A 13,491-nucleotide genomic window follows, 5' to 3' on the forward strand; every position below is an offset into this window, starting at 1 on the left:
AGAGATAACCGCTCGTGCAATGCTCGCAAATATAAACACGGCGTTGCTCGCAGCCGGGAGAAATATTAATGAACTTATGCCCACATCACGTGGCTGTGCTTGTATGGATTTTTTTATAGATAACGGCAAAGGTGGTTGCATCGTAGCCTGGTTTAACGAACTCACACGGCGCTCTGTTACTTTTCCCGTTGTCGAGGCGAATATCGATGCGTCCACCGACTTTACCGGAGCTTGCCAAAGTTTCGCCGATTTCCTTGCCGAGTGATCGTTGCATTATCGAGCCGTGATTTCTTTGTAATCCCGATAGGAACCGATAGTGGTATCGACAAATCACCTTTGAGGAATGCTCCGCCGATCGTGAATCATAGTGATAGCGCGTAATAAAATTGAAGTTTCGCAGATTCGTTTCTTGCGCGTCATGCTTGGTTTGATTGCGATTTTTTTTAATCGTCCGGTGACTCGTTACTAAAGAACTGCTTGAAATTGCAATTTGCGCTCGCATGCCGCGCTCGCAAAAGGAACGGTGTGTTTGGAGTAATTAATCGTTGGGGAGGAGGTACTTTAAAACTCATTTATTGAACATGACATAAAAATCACGATACATAATAATGATAAACCGAGTCTATTGTAAGCTTCCAAACTTTAGATATATTATTCATTTATTATCTTCGCGTGTAATTATCTTACGTGAATGTCTTATCAAACGCTAACAGATTCGTTACTTCGTACAAGTATGTATAGTTATTATTTCGTGGAATGTGCCCCCGCCATCTCGCTTTAATTTTTCATCGGATTCTTCCATTCAACGGAAAGGACTATTTTCTCGCTACAAGGTTCCTGCCTAGCCGCAGGATTTTTCAACAGGAACCGCCTTCGAATTCGCAAGTTCGGATTGCACGTATTTTTCGCTGTTCCTCTTTCGTTCGCCCTTTCGCTTCTCAATTGGATCTTAAGAAACCAAAAGGACCAAGATAATTATCTCGACGTCTCGATTCTAAGCAAACAACAGATCCGAAGAACGCGATGAGAAGCGAGCGGCGCGGTTTCTTTTTCAACGACAAAAGCCGCTATTTGTATAAAAAAACAAAAAGACGAAGAGAATAAATACATAATGCAGGGATCGAAAATGGAGATGATAGAGAGGTACGTGGCAGTAGAGTTCGAACTGGCTGTCGTGGAAAAAGACGGCAGCCGATTTTCGAGTCGTTCGGCCACGCCAGCTAGACTTTTTACGTAATCCCGGGGATTTTTGGCAGTGACATTCAATCGTAGTGGATGAGGAGAAAGGCCTCGGTGCGATCGGCGACGCTTCGGCGACGCGCCGAAGAAAGTTAATCCTCTCGGTCGCGATCGCTGTGGCCATACTGCCCGCGACAGAACATTGAAAATGAGAAGAACAGTACAGCGTGGCGCAGGTTAAAAGCGAGACGAGTACAAAATTTCAGCGCGTTGAGGCCGTTTTAAAAATATCTTTCACGTGGAACTTAGCACGCTGGTGTGACGAACGCGACGGTAATTAACACGCGAGAGATCGATGAATTATTCTACCAACTTTTACGCGAGTCCTTGCCTCCTCAGCCACACGCTAAAAATCAGCTGAAAACGTCCCTAGTGAGGTATAACGAATAATTATAAAGTACTTGAAATAGTAATACAAAAAATAGTCAAGTCGTCGAATAATAAATATACATATATATATATATGTGTTTAAGTGTGTATATATATATAATATATTTATATATGTATATGTATATATATATATATAGCTTTGTAATCGCGCGAACATTGCGACCGCGGAATGAAAGTGGATCGAGCCGTACGAGATAAACTAGAAAATCATCTATTTCTAAGCTTTTTATAGAACACCGTTTAAAGTTAACGAATAGTCTATGCGATTTTTAATCAGCATTAAGAACACTGGGTATAAAAAGCCAGGAAATCGGGACGCTCGATCCACGTTTAATCCGCGGTCCGAGGTCGCCGTAATAAATAGATCGTATTATCTCGTCAATCACTAAACTCTAGTAACACCATTTTCCTTTCTTTCTAATCAGTACAAATCATCCGACGAAGCTTTTGGGACGGATGGTTCGCCAAGGCTCGCCGGAAGTCCGTGATCCTCCGCGCCGTCCCAAACTTCCGTCCAGCACCACAAATGTAACATCCGATCGGTAAGTTCTATTCTCTTCTCTTCCTCTTCTGTTTCCCTCTAAAGCAGTCTTACGTGTAACGGCAACATTTACGAATTAGTTTAATCTCGCGACCATATTAGCTCTCGCGTTCTAACTCGATCTCTCGTTCATTCATCTTCCGTCGCCCCTCTCCACCCTCTCTTACCACAGAAATACGTAGAACGAGCGTGAAAAATTTCGAAATCTATCGCCGCTGGACCATCGGACGTCTCGCGTTGAATTTCTATTTGCTTCGAGGCAAACACGAGACCAGACTGTCTCCAGAAGAATTTCTTCGTTCAGAACCGATATTGAACCTGTTTTCTCTTAATTTCGCGTGACAACCGATACGATTCCCCGCGGAAAGTCGATCAAGAGGAAAAGCGCTCGTACGTATTTTCGTCGTAACAGTAACACCCTCCCCAGAACCTTCTGCATCTATTCCTCCTCTTTGCTCTTCCCCGTATTTCTTTGATCGTTGCAAAATAATTCTACCTTATAGCTTACGGTATCACAGAGTTACACGCGGTATCGTTTAATTGCTCCCACATCGTAAATTTCGTAAACGATAAGAAAGAAGCGCGCGAAATTTCAGAAAGCTCGCCATCGGAAATCAAACGCGACGAAAGTGGACGCAGAATGTGACGTCCCGTGTCATCGTTCGATGACGCGTGCTTTTATCTTGCGCGTGATTTAATACTGTCGAATGAAAAACGGCGGAATTGTCGGCCTGCATCGGTGACGCAGTTCGGCCGTAATCAACGAGACTGGCCGACACCGCGATGAAAATAAAAGAGAGAGGAGAGAGAGAAAAAAAAAGAAGAAGAAGATAAGTTTAATCCATGCGGACTATACCTGTGTTGTAACTGAAGACTTATTGCTTTTCCTCGTCGACGCACGAGTAGATCTAAACAAAAAAGAAACACCTTCCTCGTTATCTCGCGGAACAGCACGTAAGGTATCTCTGTGATTTAACATTCGAATCATTCGATGCCGTCGAAAGACGTCGTTCTGCGTCCGAATTTCGAGGACACTTGGCCGCCACCCTTCACGGGTCGCTCCTCTTGAAAGAATTCTGCTCGACGTTCAGCGAATATAACAGGCTCGACTGTTTCGTCTCGACGGAAGCAACGCATTTATACTATATAATATGTAAGAATTCAACAAACGCTCTTCGTAACGACTAATAGAAATAGCAAAATTTCGAGTGCCTCGGTCGCGGGACAGAGAGAAAGCGCTATGGAAACACCTCGATGATATCGTCTTCTTAAGAAAATATCTCTTTCACTGTATAATTGTCGTCTAGCAAGAGTTTCTCGTGTGTGTGTATGTGTGTGTGTGTACAGATTCGCGTCAAAACGATGTCGTTGGATACTATCTGCGAACGTAGCCACGTAATTGCACACCATTCGAAAGGTGAATTTCAAACAGACGGCTCTAAATCGCTAACCATGGCGCGTGCGATTTGGAATTTGGAACAGAGAAGCGTACCGTTTCGACGCGATTCCCGCTCGAGCATCTTCCAATTATATGAAAGACGCTGCAGCGAGGCGAGTAGAGGGTTTCGAAATAAATATTTACGAGTGTAAGTACAGCTAATCTCGCTTTGAACGTGTACATGGGTTAAAATAAGTCTTTTCTTAGGCTTCTCTCGTTGGCTCACCTATGTATCTGCGAGTGAACCTCGCGCACCTGTGAATTCCTCGCCGCAGTTTTCGCGCGTACCCACGCACGTTCCCTTCGGGAGGCAGCGAGCGACCTTCGCGATGAAAACGAGCGCGTCTGGTTGCTCCCCTGCGCGAGGGGCGCTACTTCCGCGCGAACTACGTCCCCGTTCGGCCGTTCTTTGTTTTTATCTGCGTGCCCCTGACGTTTAAGAATCGTGGAAGGTAAATGTCCCGGTTCGCCAGCCACTGCTTTCCTTTTTTCCGGGCAAATCACTCGTGAAAGTTACCGAGGAAGATGCACTCGAGAGTTGAACAGAGCAAGTGCATCGATCTGTGTTCTAACAGTGCTTTGAAATTGAAGATCCAAGGGGCCAATATTACGATACTCCACAATTCGCGTTAATTTTTGCTGACCGCCTTCTCGCGCGTTCAGTAACGGGACCATTTACCTTGCCACGTTCCATGGCCACTAATTACCATGGCTATATCAATACGAACAAGTAGTAGAAATCGTAAATTTCTGAGGGAAACGTGAACACCTTAGGGGCCGCGCGAATTCTCAGCGCGATTAATCTTCCCCCCCGTTCGCAACTAAGAGTCCCAGAAGAGCGGAAAAGCAAAACGTTTTGCGTAACAGTTACATAAGTGGTATATACGTTTTACGGCTCTATACGCGCGATAATGTACAATGAAGGAACTAGCATTTAGGTCTGGACATTTGAGATCCTCTATCGACCCCGACTGGCCACGAACCCTTATTTGCGGCACTCGCGCGCGCGCGCGCGCGAAACTGAACGCGACGACGTGCGATACGTACACCCACTCCGACCATCCCCGTCGTGATTATGTACCTCTTTTACTGGCTTCTTCTTCTTCGTTCGGTTGCAATCTTCGCTCCCCGACGATGCTCCTCGAGATCTACGCTGTGTCTCTCTCTTTGTGTCTCGAAAGAGCTCCAGCGCGTCAGCTCTCTCTCTTCTCTCTCTCTCTTTAACTTTCTGTTTCCCCGTCATCCTAAACAGATTCTCACAGTTATCCAAGGAAATGAATTGTCGCGTCAATTGTCGCGATTCTATCCCGGTCAAAGGAAGGGAAGCCGCGGCGTGCAACGACTCGGCCGTATTCTCTCTCCCGTCAACACTCTCTGATTGGAAGCTAAGCGACAACACACGGGGAAACGATTCCTTCCGATCATCCTCTCTCTCTCTCTCTCTCTTTTTCTCACCCTCTCTCTCGCTCTCTCTCGCTCTCTCGTACGCCGTATCGCCTGCCGTCTCCGTCACGAAACGATCCAAAGGGGGGTAGTAGGGGGTGGATTTTCATCGAACGAAAGAAAGGACTCGCGTTTGGCGCGCGAATCACTCTGCATGGTCGGAGGAGAAACGTAGAAGAGAGCACACAGCAACCTACTGGGTACGATAATTCGGCCGCTCGCCCACCGCCATCGATCGTTGCTCTCGAGGTCTCGAACTCTGTCAAGCGAGACCTCCATCTCTCGGAGCCGAGGAAACTGGAGTGCCCCGAGTTTCTTCGTCATCGAACACACTATCCACGTGGACTGAGACCTTCCGCCACGCTCCCGTCATCCACGATCACCCACGATCTTCGCCCCAGACTCCAACGTCCACGAGATCGCGCTCGCGGATCTCGTAGAAGACCGATCGCGACTCCGGCGATTCGGCTGCCTCTACGGCGGCCCATCTCGGCTCCGTCGCACGTTCCATTCTAAAAAATTCGGCCCCTCCTCGAGCGTGATCGCTGCACGATCATCCTGTGCCGCTGGCGAACGAGACACACGTGGGTTACTCTCTCTTCTTCTTCCGGGCCTGTCAGGTGCTTGTCTACCACGCCGATGACGGCGGCGGATCCGGGCACGAACGTGCCGCCGCATCTTTGCTCGGCTGTGATGCGGTAACGGGCGCTGAGGTGCGTCGGATCTCGATCGGTTTCGAGCCGGGGATCGGTGGCCGGCCCAAAACCCCCTGGGTATTTCACGACAAGTTCCGCTGGTCTTCCCCGCACTCCTCAGCCTTCCTCAGCGACCTCTTCAGCTTGTCCACCAGCCGATTGTGGAACTTGTTCAGGGAGTTGGAGCTGCCGGTCTTCGGCGGGGACGAGCCGGTGCTCTTGCTCGGGCTCTGCAACGAGGACTGCGAGGCCCTCGACGATGTCCTCGAGAAGTGGCGGGAGCTGAGGGGCACCGAACGGTGCGCCGGGGACGTCAGGAAGTCGGATCCTGGGGACGTCGACAGCGACGGGCCCTCTGATTTTGAACATTCCGACACCTGCGAACACGCAAACAGTGGTCTCGTTTGTTTCAAGCTGAAAGAGAACCTTCCGCCGGGATGCTCTTTCGCTTCGAGAAGACCTTAACCCTTTGCACTTGTTCCATTCCGACTTTGTCTTCTTCCTACTCATCGGGGTTCGTACGATTCAGTGCAAAAGGTTAAAGTCGATAAAAAAAATCTTCCTTTCCCAACGTATTTCGAGCGCGTTCTCTCGTCGCTTCGGCAAAGTCGCTCCTCCTTTCAAAACGCGCGAGAATCTGACTACTTTCACTCGAATCCTACGCGTCACGTTCGACTCGGTAGCGAAGATTGGCCTTATCGAACTTAATAACCGATGCGAGACGCAACTTCGGCGCTTTCGAATTCTTTCTAAGCCCGATGACGAAGCGGAAGAATGCAGGAATTCCACGGCCGCAAGGTCTCAGGCTATGCGGCTGTACTTTAGAGAAAATGGGACGAAAGGTGCGCTGTTGGGACAGTCCTAATCGCATTAGCCCCATTATTCGGCCGCTGATCGGCCAGTCATCCGGATTTAGAGGTCTTTAATCCGGCGGTAGAAGAAATGCACGCTAACCGCTGAAGACGAACGGACTGTTCATTTACTCGAAACGAGTAAAGTACTCCGAAATTGGGGGGAACTTGAAGCGAGCATCGCGAAACGCGATAGAGTCAGCGTGCTGGAGTAATTGAAAGCGCAACGTTAGAGTCAGACTGGCAATTTTCACGCCGAGCAATGCACGGAGCAATAACCGTGTCTCTCTAACCGGTAGTTATCGATTAACGCGACTTGCAGTTGCACGCAATTTGCGACGGTTCGCTCGGTGCGCGGACAAGATCGAAGACGCCGCCTTTAGGGATTACAAGCTCGGCTTCTTATCTTCGGTTCCATTGAACACGAGTATGATTTGCAACGCATCGAGTCTAAGTAGCTTACTGGAATCTCAACTCTGGCTCCAATAGCGGCAGCTTCGGTTCGGCTCTAAATAATAAACGCGGCTGTACCTAATTGCCATTCCTGCAGCAACGAAAACGACGGCCGAAACCCGCCACTGACCTCGACGTTATAAAATTACCACCTTGTCCCCTGTAATTCGCGATTATCCACGCGAAATGCTGCCACGGCGGGCGGACGTCGATAAAAGCAGAAGAAAAAGCGACGCAGAAGCGCACACGACCCTTTCCAGCTGCGCCATGTGAGCACTTTATACTCGTTAGTACTCTGTAATATAATTCGATGAACGAGCCGATAAACGTTATCGTTATCTCCTTCCTCCTCGACTTTGTATTCGCCCCGGCGTGCGTATCGACGATTAGACCCCGACCAATGGAATACGATAAGGGAAACGCCGATTCTGGCCCGTTGCTCGCCTACGACTCGGGAACTCCGGGTGTATCTCCCTTATCGCGGCGACGCATCAGATTATGATACGAACGGAGGCATCGCCGAGGACAGATATTACCGCGCCGGTGCATTACGAAATTCTGGATCGAGGTTGCGCAAACGGACGTCACGCCGGGAACGAAGGTGTGCATCGCGCGTCAGGTGAAAGAAACTTCTAGCAGAGTAGGAGGCGTTTTCCCCGAACGTCCAGCAACGTGCTCTCCACGCTGTTGCCTTCGTCAGCGGGATATGATTGTCAACAAGGATTACCTAACCCACCGGGCGAAATAAACGCGGCACTCTTTCGTCGAGCCCCACTCGTCGCGCGCAATCGGCGATCTGGCTGAGCGTGAAATTATTTGTAATCGACATTCTCGATCCTATATGGCTCGCTCGATAGTTTCGAGGTTTAAATTCGTTCGGACGAGGCGCGCGGCTGCGAATACCAAGCGTCCTGGCGACGCTCCTCGCTTTCGGGCATTTAATTTATTAATACAATATAGCGCGGCATTTTCCGTCGCTCCGAGACAGTAATCTTGGGAGATGTAAAAATTCCAAAGGCACTAAGTGCAAAAAAAAAGGGAAGAAGGATAGCAGATGACAGATGAAACTGTCACAGGGTGGGATACTCTTCGGACACGCGTCGAGGTTTAAGCAAACGTCGCCACGAGAATTTTTCTTGGCACGATTTCGCGGATTAATGAGCGCTAGGAATGAGAAATGTCGGGACGTGACGGTCGCGCGTCCGTTCGCTTTTGCATGGAATTCCTTCTCGGGCAATGACGGGTGCCTAGTCAGAAGTTTCGGTATTAGCCAGGTAGCGAATTCCCTTCTATCGCGATAAATACTGCCAGGAGTCAGTGATTCGAGGTTGGAAGTCCCTGCTACCTGACTGACGATGGGTCGTAAAAGTGGCGGGCAAAGGTTTCGCTCCAACGCGTGGTCCGTTACGGGCACGAGTTCATTGTATACATAATAGGTGCATATTTCTAACCCCGAATTTGCTCCACGACTTTTATGATTTTCGAATGACACGATACCTAATGAATACGATGCACTTTACAGTACGCACTCGCACGAGCTTCTATTTACTCCACGCATTTCCGCGACGTTTCAAGTGTTCAGAACCGTAACAAACCCTGTACCTCGTTTTACATTTAGAAAACCCTGTTTTTTTTAAAACAGTTTTTATTGGAAACGCGGGGGTTCGACGCGATCTTGATGAGCGCACGCGGAAGTCACCCGTTGACCACGAATTTAAGCGAAAGGCGCCTGAACCAGTCTACCCGCACGCGGAATCCTCTAAAGGTCTACAGCGAAACGCGAAGGTCCTCTAATCGAGGTTGACGCGACAGAGTAGCGCGCTAAAAGTCGCCTGTCCTCCGTTCGATCTAGCCTTCCCCTTGCCACGAGATGCACTCACCTTTCTGCTGCGACAGGACTGAGGATTAGAGCACTCTGAGGACCGCCGGTTGCGGTTAGTCTTGTAAATGTCCCACTCGTTTTTCACCACGGGCATCATAAACGCCATCTCGAGGGCCGGCACTCTTGAACCGCGCACTCTCTTCTTCTCTCTCTCTGCCCCTGTTCCTCGAGGACGACAGCACCGTTCCCTTTCTCACGCTCTACACCACCAGCCGTGTCGTGTCTTTCTCCCTCCGTTTCTCTGGAAAGTCGAAGCCTCGGCTTGGCAGGCCTGGGCAGAGGTTTTCCCGGCGAGTTTCCGGCGGCTGAACGCTCGGTGCGCTCTGCGAGCAGTGCGTTCCCCTGACAGATCCTCGCTGGCGGGTCCTGCGAGCGTACGCGAGGATTCGGTTCTGTCCGTTGGCCGTGGCGGGATAATCGCGGAGCGGAGTCCTCGGCTCGGGTCGGCTGGGAATCGGATCGATCGCTTTTGTGCCGTCCGCGCTACGACTCGGTTCGGCTACGACAGGGTCGGGCTGGCGACTGATGGGCTGTTTTCTCGTCCCTGCTCTCTTAAAGGATCGTCGGCGAGGTGCTCTGTCGGTGGTCTGTCGACTGGAAAACTGCATACACGTCGTGTCGCTGTCACGGGCTGCTGTCTCTCGGCGTGCTGCCTTTTCTACGTCGGTTCGAATACACGCGCGTGTCCGTTCTCAGCGGCTGTCTGCTACGGAATGAGCACGCCGGCGGCCGTGTGGTTTAGGTGTAAAAGCTCGCCACGGTGGGGACGGCTGGGCCAGCCTATTGGTCGCTCCTGAGGCGGGACTCCTACGTCACGGGTTACCATTGATTTTACAATGTTGATACACACGTCGGCGTGACGTCCCGGATTGATTTTTCGGCGGTGGTTCCTGCTGGATCGCACGTACGCATACCTCCACCGGCCGCCCTTGCGGGAGGGTGTACACACGAGTGCGCCGCAACCGAAAACCAACCCCGTCCACCCCAAGGATATCCTGCTTCCTGATCCTCGACCTGCCCTCGACCCCGGCGACTACCATTGCCGCAAAACCGCCACGGGATCTGTTCAAGGTCGCCGCCGGTAAATCGCACACCGCGATCGCGGAAAAGCTGCACGTGCGACGCACGCTGACGCCGTGCGCCACTCTCGGGGTGTATTTAGGGATCGCGAGCTGGCTATTTCTGACGCGTTATTGTTCTGCTCCAACCCCCGAAACAGCCGATGCGCCGTTAGCGCGCTTTTAGGCGAAATCGGGCGCCAACAAATGGGCGGGAACTGATTGCGTCGCGGCTTAATGAGTCACCGTGATGTAACACTTAAATGGACGTTGCATCCTGTGGTGTAAGCAAAGAAACAACGTAACAGCCACTGACGAGGCAGTTTAAGGGGCCGCTTACGCTAGATTCTCGATTTTCTGCCAGAAATCGGGAAATTATTGCGCCCCGAAGCTCCGAATAGCTTTCAAACGCGCGGAGTATCGGTCGATGATACTTTACTGGCAGTTGGTAATGGATATTTGTACCTACGGTCGGTATCTTAACATCGATCACTTAAATTCCGAATAATAATAATAATAATTCTAGCGAGAAGGTCGATAAGTTATCGTGGGAGCTTTGGAAATTACCAACATTTTTCAAATATTTTGCGGCGCCTTTTTATAAAACGACGGATCAGAAACTTAAGTAATCTTGTATGTGAGTGAGAGATACGATAGTGCGTTTACGTTTGATTAGCGTTATCTTGCAAATTAAGAACACGAATCGATATTCTGCTAATTGCAATATCAAGATTCCTTTAACAGAAACTTTGGCATTGAAATGATTGTACGTCACGCTGAGTTTTCGTAAAAAGTAAATTTATTCTGTTTGGCGAAGGTACACGTCTTTCCTCAATTAAACTCAATTCACTCGTCTTACGATCGTCACAGTAGTCGAAATAAATTACAAGACTCGCAACATCGCTGAGAACTATGCCACTTTCGATCTGTCTATAAAAGATAGCCTTTAATCTACCATCTCGCGAATTCTAACTGTACATAGGATCGTTCGTGTTTCGGACATTACAGGAACTATGAATCTTGGCTCAGTGTCGAATGTACCGCCCAAGCTACATCCGAGCAGCGCGCTCCATTCCATTATTTCATTCGTATAGTTTGATTCGTTGATTCTGTCGGTCGATGTTACAATGTAGAAATCACGAACGGGCACAAAGACGATTCGTATAAACTTGTACTTGCAGTTGTATGAACGTGAGCAGACTTTCGGAAACTCTTCTTCGCGTTTAACAAAGCAGAGTTCTAGTTGCCCTATTGCGCGCGCGCAACTCAATCGAGTCCTATGCTAGAATAAAATAGTTCTTCGGCAGACAAGTCTTACAAGAAATACTACCCTTAACGCTTCGTCCTTAAAGAAATTACACCGAAGTTGGAGCGCCCGACCTCCCTGCAGACAACGAGAACTTAGAATCGCATTTGACAATTTATGCTCGCTCATATCGCGCTATTAACTATGTAGGAAAGTATGAACTTCTCATTATCGTTTAACGAGCGGCACGGCGCGTTACCATTTATTGCGTGGATCATTCGAAACGTAAAAACTAGAGCGTATCTTTGGCACAATTAAGAGGTATTTGCACTTCCGTTCACCGAAGCATCCCGTCGCTCGGTTAGCCCCGATCATTTTAAGCTAAGCCGCCGACAACCTCGCGGTTTTCCTTATTACGTAAAGCACCGGATGTACAAAAGAAATGAGACGGATTCGTTTACGGCCACACGGCATACTCTGTACACCCTCCTCTATCCCTCCAGTCTCTCTACACTCGCAAGTATACCTGTCCTGCCTATACTCGATTTACAATTACAGCTTACAGGCTAATAGACACTTTAGCTAATACTTTTCTTTTGGCACAGACTCGACAATCACACTGATCACAAACACTGAAAATACTCTAGCTTCGAATTTTGCTTCATCAGCTGCGTTTCCATGCGCGCAGCACGCGCGGCGACGCACGATTAGCTTATCAACTGGATCGTTTCACGATCGGGAAAGATCATACGACGTTTTAAGCTGCGCAACGAGTTCCTCGCGTGGAAACGTGGCTTTAGACACCGCTGAATATCCAAATCAGTGATTACCTTCGAATCGTGGAACGATTAATTTACTGTCCCTGTTATTTCTAGTACTTTAGTCACTTATGTATAAGATGCGCAGAAAAATAACGTATCTTCGCAATGAACACTCTGCTCAGAACGGCATTGTCCTCTTGGTGAATTGATTTGTAAAGGGGAAGCTGATATTTCACTCGAATCGCGCCCATGGATATTCCTCCGTGTCTACGTTCTCTGTTTTCCTCAGAATGCCCTATATACTTTGCAGCTTCAAAGGGGTGTCCCTAAATTACGTAAGGCTTTTGGGGGGGGGGAGGGGGAGTCAGGTAGTGTCTTACATAATATTCATTCATCTAATTTTCAATAAATACAAGTTCTACCATTAATGTTTCAGAAAAGTCGTTTCAGTTTAAATTTCCCGAAACCGAGTTAAATGAATTATATAAACCTTTAAAAGAATTTTAATAACTGAAAAAATTAAATGTAAAAAACATTACGTAAGAAGGAGGTTGCGATATCAAATCTTATGAATTCTTATACCGGGGGAGGGAGGGGGTAAGAAATCGCCAAAATTACCCTTACGCAATTTAAGGACGGCCCCTAGAACTACCCTTCGAGACCAGGGTACTGGAGGCTTAAGAATCGAATAAGTACGAGCGACTGCTAAATACAGTATAAAAGAGAAAATCAATCTATCAGGTAACAACGAATTTATGTACATAATTCAAGCTCTGTGTACAGACGACGAAAATAGTTACAATATTCAGCGCCTATAAAGTGGCGTATAAATCATTTGAAATACTCTAATTGTAAATTAACAGGCCTTACTACGATAAGAAAATTGTTTAGCTTTGTCCAAATTGTATAAGTACGAGTCACTCTCTCTCTCTCTCTCTCTCTCTCTCTCTCTCTCTCTCTCTCTCTCTCTCTCTCTCTCTCTCTCTCTCTCTCTCTCGATTGATGAGCGGAGTACCTGAGGGTCCCGCGAATAAATAAATAAATAGATAATTTACAAATAAATAGATACAGTCGCGGGAGGGTGAACGAAAGGAGACGAAGAAGAATGTTTCAGTTTCGCAGCTCGAAGGTGCAGTTCGTGTAAAGATGGATCCTCTGATGGTCCCGCAGGTGATGTCGATGCTTGAATCGCTTCTTGCACCACGCGCATTGAAATCTCGGGCCGACGCCGCACTCCAGGCGCAAGTGTCTCGTTAAGTTGCACTTGTGGGAGTAAGTGCGGCCGCATTTCGGGCACAGAAACGGGGGCCCGTCTTCCAGGTCCTTCAGCATCTTCCAGACTGCAACATCGTTTCAAATAATCAGTAAACACAGTCGCTGTTCCCCTTGAACACGGCAGAAGTGGGACGACAGAAGTGGAAGAAGCGGTTTCACGGCAACGTAACGTTATGGAACGAATAAGTTGGACTTTGGTATAACTCGAGGACTTTACAC

General features: G+C 48.5%; 1 protein-coding gene across 3 annotated transcripts; it reads right to left on the bottom strand.

Annotated features, from left to right (window-relative positions):
- Positions 1-557: 557 nt before the first annotated feature.
- Positions 558-9,918, bottom strand: LOC143376382 (uncharacterized). Of its 3 annotated transcripts, none has more exons than XR_013087082.1 (3): positions 8,931-9,918; positions 5,249-6,123; positions 558-4,852 (listed from the first exon to the last, which is right to left on the bottom strand). XR_013087082.1 is itself a non-coding variant. In XM_076826645.1 (2 exons), the coding sequence occupies exons 1-2, from the start codon at positions 9,036-9,038 to the stop codon at positions 5,830-5,832; spliced, it is 402 nt and encodes a 133-aa protein (XP_076682760.1). In that variant the 5' UTR covers positions 9,039-9,918; the 3' UTR covers positions 558-5,829. The 3 variants fall into 3 exon arrangements, 1 of the variants encoding a protein (XP_076682760.1); XR_013087083.1 differs by having other exon boundaries at positions 558-3,078; positions 4,690-6,123; XM_076826645.1 differs by having other exon boundaries at positions 558-6,123.
- Positions 9,919-13,491: the final 3,573 nt, after the last annotated feature.

This window comes from Andrena cerasifolii, chromosome 14, assembly GCF_050908995.1.
Source record: "Andrena cerasifolii isolate SP2316 chromosome 14, iyAndCera1_principal, whole genome shotgun sequence".
Taxonomy (NCBI): Eukaryota; Metazoa; Arthropoda; class Insecta; order Hymenoptera; family Andrenidae; genus Andrena; species Andrena cerasifolii.